This window comes from Mesoplodon bidens (assembly GCF_964165515.1).
Source record: "Mesoplodon bidens genome assembly, chromosome: 10".
In the NCBI taxonomy this organism is placed as follows: Eukaryota; Metazoa; Chordata; class Mammalia; order Artiodactyla; family Ziphiidae; genus Mesoplodon; species Mesoplodon bidens.
Genome location: NC_138172.1, coordinates 64,837,906 through 64,857,894, shown reverse-complemented (window position 1 = coordinate 64,857,894; position 19,989 = coordinate 64,837,906). Strand labels below are relative to the sequence as shown.

At 38.8% G+C, this 19,989-nt stretch overlaps 1 protein-coding gene across 1 annotated transcript in view; it reads left to right on the top strand.

Annotated features, from left to right (window-relative positions):
* MLIP (muscular LMNA interacting protein) overlaps positions 1–19,989 on the top strand; it is a gene marked incomplete at both ends in the record, with an annotated part of 286,062 nt that overhangs the window by 126,708 nt on the left and 139,365 nt on the right. Inside the window, one exon of the mRNA XM_081247370.1 lies at positions 10,821–12,380. Within this exon, the coding sequence (XP_081103496.1) occupies positions 10,821–12,380 (1,560 nt within the window). The remainder of the gene's footprint in view (positions 1–10,820; positions 12,381–19,989) is intronic.

Below are 19,989 nucleotides of genomic sequence, written 5' to 3'. Positions count from 1 at the left end.
TGAATATACACATATAAAAACAGAATGATTTGTCTGAAAGACCTACAATAAAGCCTGGAGCTAAGACAGTGACTTTGGGAATAAAAAGAGGGACTTTGTGGGGTAGAATGAACTGGATTTGTTCACTGACCATATATGGAAAAAAAAATCAGTGATGAATGAAATTTATAGCCAAGGAAATTAAATGAGTGTTGGCATTAACTGAGGACAGAATAACAGGTCTTGGGAAGGGATAAGAAGAGATGAGATATCTAATGTTGAGTTTGAGATGCCTGGTGGCAGAATGCAATGCTATCAAGAAAGAAGCTGGAAATATGAATCTGGACATAGGAGGGAGATGGGAGACTGGAAATATTTCCTATATGAGCTGAAACTATGAGAATAGAGCTGTTTACTCATGGAAATAATGCAAAACAGGAAGACACAAGATACAACGCAGGACACAGTCAAGTATAAAGGGCCAGTGAAAGATGAGAAGCCAAAGAAGGAGGCTGAGAGGGGACCAAAGAAGGTGGAGAGAGGGGTTTCATGCAGGGAAAGCTAAAGAGACTTTCGACTAAAAAGTAGTTTATAAATGAGGCCAAATACATAAAATATATAAACATTAATTAATCAATAATTTAAACATAGCTCAGTAATGTTTTCTTTCTAAAACTCAGATGAATCTGATATCAATCATATCCATTCGGGAATACAAAATACCAACCGTGAAAGAACATTCTGGCGGCATGACACGTTTTGAGAATGAACATGGAATTATCACATAGGAATCACATGGTTCTCCCCATTTTATGCCGGGAGGCCTCCTGGAGAATGCAGCTTTCCTCTCCAATATTGTACTTTCATATTTTCTAGCTGCCTTGACAGATTTTCTTACTGTCCTGCAGCAAGTAATTCTGCCAAGTGGGACAGCCAAGTTAATATATGCTGCTGCTTGATTTAGAGAAGATAAAAAGCTAGGAGATCAAGAGGCCAAGATCAAAGGTAAGGGAAGAATCAAAAGGCCTTTTGCTGATAGACTTGGTGGTGAAGCACTTGGGGTCCCTGCAGGGAGGTGCTCCCTGCAAGGAAGGGAGAGGGACCCTCTCCTGCATGATTATTATTAGAACCAGATGTGTAGGGATGGGGCTAGGGAAGCGGGGTCTGACCTGGCCACTGTCTCAATTTGGGATATGGGAGCCCTTCTGCTCTCCCAGGTTAGAGCCCAGAGTCTGGCCCTGTTACCTGCTTGGACACACACCTCCTCTGGGCTCCTCCTCCTCTGGGAGAAGGGATGAGGTTGTCTGGCATCTGACCAACTCTGCTCTGGAAGAGCAGCCTGGCACCTTCTACTAAAATATTATTCTATAATATGATTTATGAAAATAATATAATATATAACATGATAGAAAATATAAATTTAATACAAGTCAAAATAAAATACAAAACAAAGCCAAATAAAGTAGGGCCTTCAAAGTCCATTAAATATAAGACTTAGGAGGTCATTTGGTGACCTTGATGGGAAGAGTGTGAGTGGGGTGATGGGGCAGAAATCAAGTTGAGGAATGGATAAGTAGTGAAAGGGAGATCACACATTAGAGAGATTGTATGAAAAAGCAAAAATGAGACTGGCAACTTATGGTCACACTCCTCTGGGCAGTTACTTGAGGTCGTAAACTTTAGTGTCCTCATTTGTAGAATGGGGTGATGCTATCAACCTTCCTTGCGAAGATTAAATATATGGCCTAAAACAGTTCCTGGCCCACAAGTGTTCTCAGGAATGATTCACTGTATCTAAAAAGTTGGAAATGGCAGCATGTTTGGGGGCACAGTGTAAGGAACGTGGGAGGAGGGAAACATTTTATATATTGGTTCAAACATAGCTTGGATGTCAGAACGGAAGAAAGGACATGAAAAATAAGATCAGTAGAACTAGCGGTGACCAAATAGAAGAGGTTCTTACAAAAAATTCTGGGAAACTTGGACATTGGCACACATATTAATTAAGAACCTAGATTTTAGGGATCCATGGAAAAGAGATTGCAACAAATTATTTGGACAGGTCATCAGACATAGAAACCTTTTTTTATAGTCATGGGCCTTTGTTTTATAGTGAAATACCCTATTCATACCAGCACATTGTATCAGAATAGCCTTTATATGTCTCTCTTACACCAGTAGATTTGTGAGCCCTCTGATGACAAAAAAATCTCACCTTCTGTCCGCATCACCTAAATCCAATGCCTGGGACACTACAGGTACTAAGAAAGTATCTGATGAATGAATGACCCTCCTTTTCCCATGACCCTGCCATATAAATAGGGAACAGACATCATTACATAACTCTCTTAATTTACAGCAGAGAAAAATTATATTAGAGGAGGGAAGACAACCTAGGACTCCAGCCTCATAGCTTGGCTGTTGTTTTGTATTTTGCCTGTTAAAACACATTGTCCATAGCTTTTGGCTTAGGGATTTAGAGGTTGAAGACTTTGCAAAAAGCTGGGAGGTTAAACTTCCATGTTAGTTCTGCTAAATGCTAGTCTTCTGCTAATCTAACTGCTGAGAAGACTAGCTTGGAGCCACAGGTTCCTGAAAAATGGCATGTTTCTATTAAAATGCAAGGAAGTCATTTGTACATGCCCATTAGCAGGATGACTTCCTAACTGCATGCAGAGCAGAGCTACATGGGGCCCAGCAGCAAAGAAAACAAAACAGGAGCCTGTCTTGCATAGCAGATGGGAGGTCATCCAAGTAGTAACGCAGATTCTGGCTGGGCCCACTCGAATGTATAATTGCCTTGAGGTAGTTGAGATGATTAAAAATGTAGAGGCCCTCATTCTTTTAATTAATATACATACCCCTGACCAACTGATTTTATTGTTTTAACAACCTTTCTCTAGCGCTCTTCCCATTGCCAACTCCCCATTTCCTTTCTTGTTTAGGGTGAGTATACGATTCCATCCTATTCCACCCACTTAACCTATGTTGTCACCGCCCATGGTGAGTGACACTGGACACACCAAGGAGAGTTCCTCTGACTCAGTGGGGGACCCTGGCTCTGCTCTGATGCTGGCAGAATCCCTGTGATGCCTCGCTGGTGGTTGGTTGCTTCTTTTGGTTGAGATCAGTTGTACCAATAGCCCGAGGTGCAGAGGAAGTACATTATGGAAAAACAAGTTGCTTTGACAATTTCAGCAGAAGGGTGAGGAAGACTTTTAAAAGGAGGGTCTCCCGACTTTTGGTATCAGAACTCAAATGTTTGTCTTGCTGGTGAGGAGAAGACGGGCCTGTGGATCTAAGAGCCATCATTCTCTCCATCCTCATTCCTAGAGTCTGGAGCAGAATAGGAGGGGACAACTGCGGAGGGAGGTGATGATGCCACTGTGGAGGGAGGTGTCAGGATGTGACACCAAAACCCTCCTCTTTGGCTTTCTGTTCCTACACCCCCTAGACACTTTATTTCCTCACTCCTGCATGAAGGTAACATGCCAGACATTAGACACTAGGGGAGTAAACTTTAAAAAAACAGTACCTGCCTTCAAGGAGCTTGGAAAACAGTTGCACCTGAAAATAATGACAATGAAAGGTGACAGGTTCAAGGAACAGTGGGACATCTAGAGGGAGAACACCTAGATCATCCTGGATCACCAGGAAGCGTTCACATTGTCTGAGCTGAAATGTGAAAGATGAGTAAAAGTGTTCTTGGCTGACGAACAGGGCCCAGGCATTCCAGACAGTGAGGACAGCCAGGTAAGTACTGACACACAAGAAGAGGGTGGAAAAGAGAAGGCTTATGATAAGGGTTCATCAAATATACTAGGAAATACACTAAGAGAGAGAGATAATATAGAGGCCACAGATAAAACAGTTTTGAAAAGGAGGAAGAGATTGCTAGTCAGGTTCTGTAGAGAAATCAGAAGAGATAAGGGATTCAAGTGCCTGTGGGGCTTAGGAAAAAATAAACCATTGTAGACATTGGTGATAAGAGTTTCTGCAGAAGAGCAGGGGTTAAAATCTGTTAAGAAGTCAGGGGAAGTATATTACTTTTCTATTGTTGCATAACAGATTTCCATAAATTTAGTGGCTTAAAAAAAAAAACACCTATGGGGCTTCCCTGGTGGCGCATTGGTTGAGAGTCCGCTTGCCGATGCAGGGGACACGGCTTCGTGCCCCAGTCTGGGAGGATCCCACATGCCGCGGAGCGGCTGGGCCTGTGAGCCATGGCCGCTGAGCCTGCGTATCCGGAGCCTGTGCTCCGCAGTGGAAGAGGCCACAACAGTGAGAGGCCCGCATACCACAAAAAACAAAAACAAAAACAAAAAACCCACCTATTTATTTTCTCCAGGGTTTTTTAGATCAGAGGCCTGGGCACAGCTGAGCTGGGTCTCACAAGTTTGAAATCAAGGTGTCAAGTTCATCTCACCTGGAAGCTCTCCTAAGGGAAGGGTCTGCCTCTAAGTTCCTCCATGTTATTGGCAGAATTCATTTCCTCGAGGCTGTAGAATTCATGGCAGCTTGCTTTTTAAAGCTGCTACTTTGCGCTTCCCTGGTGGTGCAGTGGTTGAGAGTCCGCCTGCCGATACAGGGGACACGGGTTCGTGTCCCGGTCCGGGAAGATCCCACATGCCGCGGAGCGGCTGGGCCCATGAGCCATAGCCGTTGAGCCTGCGCGTCCGGAGCCTGTGCTCTGCAATGGGAGAGGCCACAACAGTGAGAGGCCCACGTACCACAAAAAAAAAAAAAAAAGGCTGCTACCTTGATCTCTAGTTTTCTGACCCTCTTTTAAAGGGCTCATTTTATTAGTGTTGCCATGTCCGAGCTCATACTGTTCACCGCATGTCAGGCTAATAAATTGAGAGATGAGTTATTGGGGCCAGGAATAGCAACTTTATTTGGAAAGTTAGCAGACCAAGAAGATGACAGACTAGTGCCCCAAAGAACCAGCTTCGCTGAGTTGGAATTCAGTCTTCTTTTATGTAAAAAGGGGAGGTGGTTTGGTTAGTTGTTGCAAACTTCTTGGTGTTGGAATCCTTTGTTCTTGCAGCTGTCCACATAGGTCTGTAGGTCTGGTCACAATGTTCCTATAAACCTTCAAACAACAACCGTCTATTTAGCTCAAAAATCTGCAGGTCAACAATTTGGCTGTGTTCAACTGGGTGGTTCTGCAGCTCTGGGTCAGGCTCGGCTGATCTTTGCTGTGGTTCACTTATGGGTCTGCAATTGGCTGCTGGGTCAGCTACTGGCTGGTTAGCTGTCTGGTGGTTGGTTAGCTGAGATGTGGTCTGGCATCTTCCAGTGGACTAGCCTGGGCTCATTTACATTGTGGTGATGCTCTGCAGTCAGCAAACCAGTAAGCCCCAATGCACAAGTGCTTTTCAAGCCACTGTGTCTTGTATCACATTTGCTAACATCCCACTGGTCAAAACAAGTCATATGGCTAGGTAAGGTTAGAGGGTGAATGAGGAAAAGGACTTTGCCTTTCTTATGAAAAGAGTAGAAAAATGTGGACATTTTTACAGTACACTACATGATAGTTATTATTATCTTTTTAATGATGGGAAGTATTCTGCTTTATGTTAGTATGAGAGAACAAGTAAAAAAGAAAAAGGATGAATATGTAGCATACAGGGGATAGTTAATGAAATGGGATCCCTGAGAAGGCAAGAGCTGCTGGGATTCAGAACACAGAGAGAAATTTACTCTTAAAAAGGGAAAATACATTATTTTTCTTTAGAATGAAGGAAAGGGGATAAGAATAGGTCTAGAAAATATTTAATTTTCCCAGTAATCATAATTTTCCTTGGAGAAAAGGAATCTCAGTCATCTGTTGCACACAATGAGGGAGGTTCTGGGAAAAGGGTTAGTGTGTGCTAACTTTGTGGAAGGCTGTTGTTTAGAACAGGAGAGGAAGCTGAGGTCAAAATATAAGAAAAGAAAAAAAAATCCCAAACGACCCACAAAAAAAGCTGAGTGGTACACAGCCCAGCTGAGACTATAGACCTTAAATTTTTGATGACACCAATTTACAGTGCCTTACCCAGCCCATGTGTGAATTAGAAAAAGGTACCCCCTCTGCTAAGTGTAGGAAAGTTCAGCCCCACTCTCAGCTGGTGCCCTTGTACAGGACAAGTTCTTAAATCAAGTGCAGTGGCCCTGGGTTCTGCTATATTTTTTAAATAGCAGCTTTAAGTAGACTAGGTCTAGGACTGTAATTGATTTAAGAATAATGATTTGCCAAGTGGATTGGCAAAAGAACAAGATGGCTAGAGTGTTGACAATATTGTCAAGAAGTTTGAAATTAAATAAGTATTTCTAAAACCTAAAATGCAAAATACCAGGGGATGAGGGAGATGAGACTGGCTAGGAGGAGAGGGGATCTGTTGTGAAGGAACAACCTTGAGTTCATGGTAGATGTGGGAAAGTATTGGTGGCATCTTGAGCATCGGTGTGTTTTGATTAGATTTTTAACAGGTCAGTCTGAAGATAGGTGTAATTGGGTGCAACAAGAAATAGGAATACCAGAAGGATGACTTGAATTGTTCAGGTAAGAAAGGCTGAGAATCTGCTCAGTCACATTGTAAGTGTCCATCAGTGAGAAGAGGACAGATCAGCAGGTTTGTTTAGGAGGCCAAGGTGCTATAATGTAATGATTGCATGCAAGGACAAAGGAGAATCAGGAGTTTCTTCCTTGCAGAAATGGTACAGATTCAGGAAAAAGAGCACAACTATATGGACCAACATGGTTCAAATCTTGGGAACTATTCAGACCATCAGGCAGCAGATCAGACATTTTGGCTTTTATTCAGATGTTTTGGAATCTCATGGACACATTAGGAAAAACTGAATATACACAGAAGCAGTTAATTTTATTTATTTATTTATTTATTATTGAACTATAATTTATTTACAATGTTGTGTTAATTTCTACTGTTCAGCAAAGTGATTCAGTTTTTTAAATATTCTTTTCCATATGGTTTATCATAAGATACTGAATATATTTCCCTGTGCTATACAGTGGGACCTTATTGTTTATCCATTCTCTCTATATATAATAGTTTGCATCTGCTAATCCCAACCTCCCACTCCATCCCTCCCCCAACACCCTCCCTTAGCAACTGCAAGTCTGTTCTGTATCTCTGTGAGTCTGTTTCTGTTTCATAGATAGGTTCACTTGTGTCGTATTTTAGATTCCACATATAAGTGAAATCATATGGTATTTGTCTTTCTCTTTCTGACTTACTTCACTGAGTATGATAATCTCTAGTTACATCCATGTTGCTGCAAATGACATTATTTCATTCTTTTTTATGGCTGAGTGGTATTCCTTTGTATATAATACCACATCTTCTTTATCCATTCCTCTGTCTATGGACATTTAGGTTGCTTCCATGTGTTGGCTACTGTGAATAGTGCTGAGAAGCAGTTAATTTGAGATTGACTAAAATGACAAGGCATCTATACTACAGAGACTGGTTGTTAAAATAACTGATAGCCTCTATTATGCAGGATCCAATATGGATTTAGGATTAAGACCATCCACTTGATGAGAGCAGAATATTGTAAGCATCCTCTGTTACAGAGATTACTGTGAATGTATTCAGAGCTCAGGATAGTTTTTCTAGGAGAAGAGAGTTTTGAAAATGATTTTGGAGGAGGTATGTGGTAAGGGGGCTCAAGGAATCAGAAGAGGGCTGGGGATTGGAGAACATAGTCAAGGGTGATTTTAGACAGGTGTCTGAAGCAAAGACATCAACAAATATCAGGTTAGAAATAAATGGTGGAGAAGACAGAGAACAGGTTTGAGAGAGAAGGAATTAGAGAACCTAGAGAACAGAACAGGGGTTATTAATGAGAGAGGATGAAAAGATTGATATAATTTGTAGGCATCATCAGAGAAGTTTATTATCATCAGTAAGGGATTTACAGGAAAGAACTAAAATAAAGGGCCTATTTCGAGCTACTTGACGGAACATTTGACAGGTATCCATCCTTTCTTCCTGCATAAAATTATTCATGTCTTTACTTGTTCTTTTTTTAAAGTTATTAATAAAAGGAACTCAGGAAAATGAATCTTTTTCATTAAAAAATGCATTCCCCTCTCCTGGGAATTTTATAAAAATATGGTGTCACATTTTTATATTAGTATAAATTAGGATAACATCAAATTAGAAAAAAAATTGAAAATGCTTATTAATACATCAAATAGGAAAATATAATAAAAAACATTCTTAGACTTTTCAGAATCTTTTCATTTGAACTTTTCTTAGAAGTTCTTCAATAATAAGCTATTAGAAAGTACAGTAAAATTCAGAGTTACTTATATTAGGTAAGATATGACTTCATGTAATAGAATGTTTGGTAATTAGAAACCATAGTCTTGGGGAAATTGGAGGGAACAGTCGTTTCCTCTGATGAGACCCTCAAAATTGCAGTCCTGAGATTTTAACATGATAATTTGGTGGATAATCAGGATGAATTAATGAGTTTGTTATATAAACTGAAGTTATTTGGAAACATGACTGAAAAGGTAATGGGATTTTTGTGGCTGTTATTAATTTACAATTTTTTTATAACAAAAACTATGGCATAGCATGCAGAGAGAATGTACATAGCCTCGAAATTTCTTCATTCCTTCCATGAGGACAGACCAATCATAGGAAACAATTAGAGAAGACCTTTCACTTATGGCTAAACACATGAGTTGGTTTTACGAATACTGGATAAGCCGAATTGTTTTTAAGCAAAACTTATGTGAGGGAATTGTTAAGCATGATTGAATTCTGTTTGATTTTCAATTATTGATGATTTTCAGATATTCTGGGTTACATGCCAAAATTATTCAAAAATAACTTATGTGGCAAGAATTCTGTGTTGCAAATACACAAATGAATTTACATATAAAAAGAAAAGAATATTTTGGGTACATTTGCTCAGAAACTTAGAAATTTGGGGTGAGTTTGAATTTATCAGTTTTAAATATTTTTAGAACTCAAAACTCTATGATATGAAAATCTTTGCATTAGGTCTGACAGACACCTTCTTAACATGTTATAGAGCAAAATCAAGAAATATCTTTTACTGAGTTTATAAATGAAGCTCTTGATAAGTTTAATTATTATGGTCGTACACTTTTCTGCTATGTAATGCGATGTATATAATATTATTATACAACTTAATATATAACTTAATAAATTAAGTATATAACTTAATAAATACAAATTAATATTTTGAATAACAGATATTCCCTAAATTCTGTATTAGGTACAAATATTTTCTTTTCTCTTATGGATCAATAGACTCAAATCAATAATCTTGAAGGGAAACCTCTGTTTAAAAGATTTGGCTTTAGAATCATTTATAATTTCTGTATTTGTCTTAAAGTACTGGATAATTTTAAAAATAGCACAAGAATAGAGCTACTCACTTATTTTACAGGCTCTCCCTAGCTTCTCTTGAAAGTGGTACATTATTTCTTTATTTTCTTTTTATTTGATGTGGGATTGGTGGCTTGCATTGTTTCAGGCAGATTAGATGAACCTATTTGCAAGGCACCTATAGAGACGTAGATGTAGAGAACAGACATGTAGACACAGTGGGGGAAGGGGAGAGTGGGATGAATTGGGAGATTAGGTTTGACATAAATACACTGCCATGTGTAAAACAGATAGCTAGTGGGAACCTGCTGTATAGCACAGGGAGCTCAGCTCGGTGCTCTGTGATGACCTAGATGGGTGGGATGGAGGCAGGGGTGGGAAGGAGGTGCAAGAAGGAGGGGATATATGTATACATATAGCTGATTCACTTCATTTTACAGCAGAAACTAGCACAACATTGTAAAGCAATTATACTCCAATTAAAAAAAAAAGATAAAGTACTCTGGCTTCTTTCCATATGAAAGAGTATCTATTCATTCCTTCCAATATAACTCACATCATTTGTTAACTGTTCATTCTGGCAAGTAATTAGGGAAAATATTTTTCATAAGCTAAAACTCCCTCTCTGTTTCAGCCTTGGCTTTCAGTCTCTCAGTTTGTCAGTTATGTTGATGTTGAGCGCTGCATCTTTTGAATTCTGGGCATTATCTTCAGGTTTACAATATGCAGGAGTAGTCCAAGTTTTTAGAATTTTTAACACTCAAAGTGTGGTAAAGTTTTTAAGGATTGTAGTCATTATTATTATTATTATTATTATTATTATTATTTGTTCGGTACGCGGGCCTCTCACTGTTGTGGCCTCTCCCATTGCGGAGCACAGGCTCCGGACGCGCAGGCTCAGCAGCCATGGCTCACGGGCCCAGCCGCTCTGCGGCATGTGGGATCTTCCCGGACCGGGGCATGAACCCATGTCCCCTGCATCAACAGGCGGACTCTCAACCACTGCGCCACCAGGGAAGCCCTGTAGTCATTATTATTATATTATGGTTTATATTCTTGCAATGGAAGAAAACCTATTTCCTTTTCCAAAGTGCATTTTGAAATTTATATTGATGGTGATTTAAATCTTTTCAAATCATGCAATTCCAAAAGAATATAACTCTTTTAGATTTTTGTCAATGAATTATTTTCCAAAGGGAGACACGCAAATACAATTTTATATTGATGTTCATTCTGGAGAATAGAGATATAGTATCTAAGAGTTCACCGTTTATTTATATTTTATTTCAAATTCAAAGCAATGCCTCATTAGCAAAACAGAATTTCTGCCATTTTCTCAGAGGTTTAAAGGCCTCTTTTTGTGTAAACTAATAGGACTGTTTGCATAAACGAGCAAGTGACAAGAATGTTTTGACAGTTTCACAAATGATGTCCTATGACCCTGTCTATTTCTCTTTCCTCTAGTTAACTTCTCCCACTGCCTCTGAGCAGCTTGCCTATAAACCACCTGCTTTCTCCTTTGTTTCTCCAACTAATCAGAAAACACCACCTGTCCCAGTCGACCTAGCCGGAGCCTCTGTCCTGGAGGAGTTCCACCCGAGGAGGCTGGATGTCAGTGGGGCCCTGGTGGAAGAAACAGCCATGTCCTTTCAAACTTCCGCCTACTCTGCACCCTTTTTTGCACCGAAGGCCACGTCCTCGACGTCACAGTTCCCCCATCCCGCTCAATTATCAGGTTCTCACTCATCCAGTCCAAGTGCAGTCCAGCAAAAACCTGGCCTGACGTCTGAAGTCCTCAAGAAGACTGTCACCTCGCATGTCCTTAGTCCCAGAGAAAGTCCGAGAACCTCTTCTCCTTCGCTGCCCTCCAGTGCTTCTCTGAAGTCGAATTCAGCCTCCTACATCCCAGTCCGCATCGTCACGCACTCACTCTCTCCGAGTCCCAAACCCTTCCCCTCCCCTTTCCACGGCTCTTCTTCCACTGTCTGTAGCCAAGTGTCATCCAGCGGGAACTTCTCAAAGTCAGGGGTGAAATCCCCAGTGCCCTCCCGGCTTTCCCTCCTCACTGCCATCCTCAAGTCCAACCCTTCTCACCAAAGACCCCTTTCCCCGGCATCCTGTCCCACCTTCTCTCTCAACTCCCTGGCTTCTTCCAGCCTCACACTCGATCAAAAAGTTAAACAAACCTCTCCTACACCTAAAAAATCCCTCTCGAGTTGCTCCCTGCGAGCGGCGTCTCCAGAGCAAAGGGAAAACCAGGTTTCTGATCTCAACCAGCAATCCTTTCCCTTCTCTTTTTCCACTAAAGCTGCTCCCTTTCCTCTGGCATCCTCCCTTTCTCCCCCGAAACAGGGCCGTAGCAGCCTTGCTTCTTTGAATGTAGAGAAAATGCCATCCCCCACTTCTTTGAAGAGCAACCCAATGATTTCCCAGCTGCAAACCAGTACCTCCAGTTCTGTGGGTCTGCCTCCTGTCCCTCCAAGCTTTTCTCCTTTGTTTTTCAAGGGCAGACAGGATGCTGACCTCAGGGGCCCAGGAAAGCCCAGGGATATTTCCCCACATCCTTCTCCGATAGCCTCGTCGGCATCATCTTCGGCGTCTCCTCCCACTAACCCAAGAGCCAGGCTCCCCTCTCCAGAGAAATGCTACCATCCTTCCCCAGCTCTTTCAAACCTGATAAACAGATCCAAGAGAGCATCAGCACCTCTCTCTGGCCAGGGGCAGACACCTTTAGCTCCTCCCCCACACCCTGTCTCCAGCACTGGCTCTGCCTCTCTTCCCCAACTGGGGTGCTTCGCTCTCCCTCATGCTAATCCGCCCACAGAGGTGCACCACCTCAGTACCTCAGCACTGCACCCAAATCTTACCCTGCCTTCAAGACTTGGGAAATCCGAAAGCTCCATATCTGACCACAGGTCATCTGTTTCATCCCCATCACCTCCCATCTCTCTAACAAGAACCAACGAGCTGATTTCACCTTGTGCATTGTCCATGTCAACAGGCCCTGAAAATAAGAAACACAAGGTATTTTTTTTATTTTATTTTGCACGTTGCATGGTGCATGTTTCTTTTGAAATACAGAACCTTTTTTCCCCCCAGGGGAAAAATCAGTAATTATGATATTCTTTCTGTTCCTACAAGGAGATAGTGCAAGGGGATCTAGGATTTGGTATATTTGAATGTGTAGATGAATTATAAACTGTCTAAAATTGTGTATGTTTCTGAAAGCCTCTTTGATTTTGCAAATCCTCTTATGGTAACCTTTTATATCTGTGGCTCCAAGAGCATTTTTTCCAGGCATAATATGAGTTAAATTATTGTTCCCAAAGATGGAATTTAGAGCAGTTAGATGGAATTTGGGAATATGATACATTACTGATTCTTTAATAACATGGACCCTATTATCGATCAAAATATCCTGTACTGATAAAATAGTAGACAGGATTACTGTAAAATGGAATATTGTCATATATCAAGCCCCATATGATTGCCCAGCCAATTTGAAAACTTTCTATTTCCTTTGCTGGCATTTATTTATTATTAGTAATTTTCTTCCCCTTCCACCATGATGATTTCTTTATTGCTCTTCATACACCTCAAGCTAAATCAATATGGATTTAGCTATGTACATGTTGGGCAAAAGAGAATAGAAATTTCCTTTGTATGTGAAAATTATTTGATTTATTATGAACACTGAATACTTCATGATTATAAAATACGGAAAGGATGGACAGGCTGGGTAGAGGGAAGTAGAGTTAAGAGAGGAGAAGTATTGACTTTTAAATGCTCTGAAGCTACCCATTGAGGAAGGATGTGAAATCAGCATTTACTTTAATATGAGAAGGGAAACATTTGAAGGAGTTACCCATAGCATTCATTGTTCATTTTTCCTGGAGGAAGGCAACTCTGCCCTAGAGTGTACCGGCTTCCCAACTGTTCTCATGTAATTTAAGATATGGAGTTCAGACACTTAGGATTCAGTCAGTATTCTATAAATGAAATAAAATTATGAAAGTGTCTGTATTAGGAGGGGGTTTGGATTTTCAGTTCAGCTCATTGAATTAACATCATTTTAGAGCGTCCAAGTTGGTTCCATGGAGATTGTATTCAACTCTGTCACTGTTGGGATGATGAACTTACCATGGAAAAGATGAAACAGCCCACATGATGCTGTTAATATGTTACAATACAATTCAACTTAAAAAGCATGCATTAGACATCTACTGTATGCCCACCACCATACTAGCTTTTTTGTGGATGTGTTTTATTTTTATTATTTATTTATTTATTTATTTTTTGCGGTACTCGGGCCTCTCACCGCTGTGGCCTCTCCCGCTGCAGAGCACAGGCTCCGGACGCGCAGGCTCAGCGGCCATGGCTCACGGGCCCAGCTGTTCCGCGGCATGTGGGATCTTCCCGGACCGGGGCACGAACCCGTGTCCCCTGCATCGTCAGGCGGACTCTCAACCACTGCGCCACCAGGGGAGCCCGATGTGTTTTATTTTTAAGGAAAATAATCCTTTGTCTTAAAAATATATTTTATTCAGCAAAACAACATATACATACATATATATAATGTAGAGAAGCTATAGAGAGTTATTAAACCTACAGTAAAGCTAGAAAACAAGGATAAGGCAATATTAATATAATGTAATACAGATTATGTATAAAAGTTCACTGAATTCAGTATAAGAGAAATATTATTATGGGATATGTTTAGTAAGGGAAGTTATCATAAATGTCAGGCCTGTCGGAAATGTTTAGGATTTAGCTTAATGAAGAGGAAAGCAGGTGGCATTTCAGCAATGGTAAACAACTCCACCAAATATACAGAAGATGATCCCAGAGGAGTATATGTGGACATGTAAGAAGATTGGCCTTATCATCGAATAGTGGTGATAGTAATGATAATTACAGTAACAGATATCAAATACTTTCTGTGAGTCAAGAACTATCCTAGTAGTTAAACAAAGTAGTTAAAATTTAATTAAAAGGGACCATGTTAGTTAATTTTGTCATGACTATATGAGATTGGTAATATTATTTTCTTCATTCTGTATACCAAGAAACTGTAGTTCAGTGAATAACTTGCCCAGGTTACATTTCTTATACTGGCAGAGATGACATTTATATTAATTGAAATCTACTGATTCCTGAAGCCATGTTCTTTATTACTGAGATTTATTGCTACAAAGCAATAACTCATATTACTTATCATTTTAGTCTTATTTATTAATTCTCATGAAGGAATTAAATGATGATTAGAATTATCAATTTGTATAATATTTGGATCATTTTAAAATTTATTTTTCAAGATTATTAAGCCCTTGTATTTTAAACTTCAAAGCAAATGGGATGGAGGAAATCTAACTTTGTCTCTAACTCTATGTTTGAAAATATGATTTATTTGAGGTGAAATGACCTGGTGATTGTCTTTTCAGTACCTATGTGTGATTATAGAATTCATTTGTAATGTATTAAAAAAAAAACCCTGGTGATCTAAACATTACTTTTTCCTGAATTTATTGGCAATTATCTCTTAAACCATACTGCCTTACACTTATTCTTTACCTTTATGAAAAGTAGTGTTACTCCACAGTCTTCTTAGAGGGTTTCTGTTTGTGGTTCACTCTGTTTTGTTCATGTTTTGTCCCATTTTTGGAGATCTGGAAAAGAGTGAGCCCAGAACGGCTTCTGATGAAGTCCTTTTTTGCCCTAAAATCAAGTTTTTTGAAGACCCGTTCCTTCCCAGCTCATTTACTGCCCCCAATATTGAAGAATTTTCAGTGTTAGCTTTATTTTTTCTGCTTATTTTCTTTATTTCCAAGTTAATAAAGTTCAAGCTTGTAGAAATGCTTCTTAAATTTGATGAACATGTATGAAAATATGGAGAATGATTATAATTAATACATTTTTATCTGTTCCTTTGAACAGAAAAAAAATGTTTCTTATAATGGGTAAAATTTATGATAACTTTTGCAAAATTAGTTTCTCTCAAGACATTTATTTGTCATATTTAACATATATATATCATATAAATATTTGTCATTTATTTCCTCCTTGCTTCTTGCTGTTATCTCTGTAGGTAAAAAATCAGTATGTGTATATATATATATATATATAAATAAAACTATTCTTGCAAGAATTGTAACTTGAGTGTGAAAAGTTCAGTAAAATGGACACTGTTGGATACTGGAAGAGATAAATCTTATTGCAGTTATTTTTGATGTTTGACTCGTTTTGTTTAAATTGCTAAGATTTCTTTATAGATTGATAGGAAATAGACAAAAGCTTTGGGATATCAAAGAATTTATATGCTTTTATGGACTGTTTCTTTTCTGGCTCATTCCACTGTGGTGCTAATCTGAGCACAGGACCCTCTTTGAAGTCAAAGAGTTTCAGATTTAGATCAGCTTCACTCAGTGCCAGATCCTGAAAGGAAAGAGGTCCTAGAATACAGATAGCCATCAAATTAAAACATCAATGCTTGAAAGATATTAGTTCCAAGTCTGGCCTTACTGTCCTTTGATATGAAAATGAACTGGAACAGCTAGCTTAGGCTGAGCTAAATTCAGGTATAAGATATGTTTGATAGAATCTTAAAGTTCTAAATCTGCTTTTATTAGTATAATGGCTATATTTTAATTTCAGATATGGTTGAAAAATATTATTTCACATTATAATCATGGTCCTAGACAGGATGGGTGTCTTCCTGAATGTTGTTCCCATGGCTCTTTGATCAATGTGTATATTGTCTGAGACACTTTTTCCCCTTGGGAAAGCCTGAATATCAGAAAATTAATCTATGGAGTTGTATTTGGGTTCCCAATATATTTTGCCTTCATTGAAATTTACATTTTTCTCCTAGTGAGTTATCATGGTGTTCCATATGGAAATTTGGGATGGCCATTACATCAAAACCTCATACATTTTGCCCCTCAATGATGATCATCTGAAGCTCTGTGTGGGCTCCAGTGGTGTCACTGTCCTGGCCTGAAAGCTAGCTGGACACATGGATTGGTTAGGGAATCAGTTGGGAGCTTTTAGATATTTCATGAACTTTTATAGCTGATGTTTTATTCATAAACTCTCATTCTTTTAAGGCATCATAACATTTCCAAGTATATCACACTGAAAACTTGGTGATTACAAGCCTCTATGTGACTTTCTCCATTTCTGCTGATCATTACATAATCTTGGAAATGAACAGATTAAAATGTACCTCCATGAGCAAAAATGGTCAGTCTGAGTTCAAAACAAATCACTCATTCGTACAATAAATATGTATTGAGTGCTTATTATGTACACGTTTCAAAGTTGTGAAGATGCTGAAACAAATAAAATTGTAAAAAATGCCTTCTAAAAGAACATTTATGTTCTACAGTGAAAGAGAAACAGTCCACAACCCTCCCCCTCCCCAATAAGTAAATTTTCTTGTATGTTAGAAGATCATAAGTGGTATAGAGAAAAGTATAGCAGGGTAAGAGGTGGTTGTCACCAATTTATGTTGGGTGGCGGGGATAGGTTTGTTTGAAAGGGTGACATCCAAGGAGGTGATGCTTCTTGAGAGAGTATAGTCAGGCCCTTCCTCAGGGTCTTGTTTATGTAATTTGAGGTCCTGCCATTTACCTGTACTTAAAGTGTAACCATGAGTTCAAATACCTGATTCTCAAGGCAAATAGTACAGTTTGTTTTGAGATCTCATAAATCTTTATTACTAGAGCCTGTGGTGAATTTTATGTGTCAGTGATGGGGGTGGTGGTGAGGAGAGTGGTGGGAAATATTTTCTGAAGGGGAAGGGTGTGTTCTTGCTATCCCCAACTTCACACCCAGGATTTATGTTACAATATCTAGCATTGCCTATAAATAGAATTAGCTCTGATAAACTTACATACAAAATGCAATTTCCTTTTTTAAACCTAAACTTTGCCCTGTACCTGTTATGTAGTGAATATTTAGCAGATATTTATGGAAGGATGACTAAAAGCATAGATTGAAAATTGGAGAGATATAGTAGTTATCACTGAATTTTTTGCTGGATTCAAAGTCAGGCTGGTCGGTTCTACCTTGTATGACTAGCTAATGGTGATTCCAGCCTGTAATATTACAGCCTATTCTTATTATTTAAGTTATAATTACAGTGATTAGGGTGATCTGTAATTTTAAACAAAGGAAGGGAAATCAATGAATTTGCTTTCATACTTGGAAGTCTTGACATACTAAAAAAGAAATATGCTCCAAATTTGGATATTGTTAAGAGAAACTAAAAGAAATATACTGAACACAAAAAGTATCTCTTATGGCAACAAGAATGATGTTTGGACTGAGAAGGATAGGCTACATATGTCTTAGAGATGCATAAAGCCCAAGATAGATGAAGAACTAGAAAGGACATATAGTTGCTCTAAATAAGTTCATATCTCCTGGTCTAGATAAATCATATCTCAAAAAACAGATGAAATTTCTAATTCTATTGCAAAAGAAGTATTGCAAATGATGGGAAAGAGGAGATTTACCAGAAAAAAGAAGCAAGCTGTTTTTTTAACACAAAAAGTGGAAGGTAAATTCTGAAAATTATGGCAAATTCTTAGGTTGTGAATGTTTACCAAAACAGTTATAACTGGAAGTCAGACATTTTCTTCAAGCAATAGACATTTATTGAACAATTTCCAGCTTCTAGCTTTTGTGATGTCTTTCATGATATCTTGAACAAGGAGAGATATTTGAGAAGTAGTGATATATTTCTGTGAATTCTGAATGTTTAATCCAAAGCATCCTCGAGATCACTATCTCATCACCTTATTTTAATTTTATGCATATTATTATCTCTCTATGGCTTTTCTTTTGCTTTCTTATTTATTTGTCTGCTTATTGTTTGTTTCAGTTCATTAAGATGTAAGCTCTAGAGAGTAAAGGCTTTACGGGTTTGTTTACTGCTGAATCACCAATACTTAGAGCAATGAATGTCACAAAGTAGATACTCAATAATATTTTGTTGAGTGAATCCATTAGTTGAACTGCCGTATCCAAATAAATTTACAACATGGATTGATGCCCACCAGGTTGGCAGAACCCAGTAGGCAAGAGCTCCCTATCCTTGTATGTGACTTGAATGAAGATAAAGATGCTATGCCTAAAAAATGGTTCATGAAATAATATAAAATTATCTTTGCAGTTTACAATTACTGACAAATCTAATCAGTGAAATTGGATAGAGATAATGCCTAAAGTACTATTTTTGGATCTAGAGGGAAAAAGCATAAATACAGGATGGAGTTTAATTTCAACAAATGTTAAGAAAAAGATGAAAGGATTAGGAATTTTAGGTAATAGCATACTCAATGTGATCCAACAATATAATATGACCTCAATTTCATTCTGTGAATTCTAAACGCACCACAAAAACCAAGGAGGCAATGCCAATGATTATCATCTTCACTGTATTAATTGAGTTTATTGTCAATATCATGTCAGTGATGATGATATTCTACTTTGTGTTAAAAATACATCTAGATAAACACACCTTTTAAAAATTTATATATAATAGTGTGTTAATCTCAAATTCCTAATTTGTCCTTCTCCCCACGTTTCCACTTTGGTAACCATAATTTTTGTTTTTTAATTTTTTTTAGAAGAAATGTAAATGTTCTTTTATTTTATTAAAATATATTTTTTTTAATTTTTTTGGCTATGTAGGGTCTTCATTGCTGCACGTGGGCTTTCTCTAGTTGTGGCCAGTGGGGGCTACTCTTCATTGCAGCGTGCGAGCTTCTCATTGCAGTGGCTTCTTTTGTTGCATTGCATGGGTTCTAGGTGCGTGGGCTTCAGTAGCTGTGGCACATGAGCTCAGTAGCTATGGCTCACCGGCTCTAAAGTGCAGGCTCAGTAGCTGTGACACACGGTTTAGTTGTTCCGTGGCATGTGGGATCCTCCCGGACCAGGGCTCAAACCTGTGTCTCCTGCACTGGCAGGCAGATTCTTAACCACTGTGCCACCAGGGAAGTCCCCATACATTTTTTTTTGAAGTCTGTGAGTCTGTTTTATAAATACGTTCATTTGTATCATTTTTTTCCACATTGTAAATCAACTGTAGTCTAATATAAAATAAAAATTAAATTAAAAAATTTAAAGGAATTTTGACAGAGGAAAGGGATAGTGAAATTCTTCAGCTGAGGATCGGTAAGGAAGGAGTAGGTGGAAACAGTAGTATAACTATCACGCATAAGAGAGCTCTTAGTCCAAGCAGGGAAAAAGAGGACCAAGGTCCTATAGGAGTAAGTTAGCAGGAAACATATTTTGGCTCAATATAAAGGGGAATTTTGTACCAATTCTAGCAATTAGACCTAAATGTGCTGCCTTGGGAGGTAGGCAATTGTTCATGGTGTGCCTGAACAGAGGATCAGAGAGATTGATGCCTTGGATGAAGGGGTTGAAACAGATTGCCTTCAATATCACTTCTAATTCTAAGATTACATGGCGTTACATTTATAATAACAAGATATTGCTCTGTAGAGGCTTCACCAACTATATTCTTTAGGACAGCTGTGGATAGGAGAACAAACAATGTAAATGATTATGCATCCTGAAAGGAGAGGCAAGGGCATATGGCAGGTAAATCACAGTTGTTGAGCTG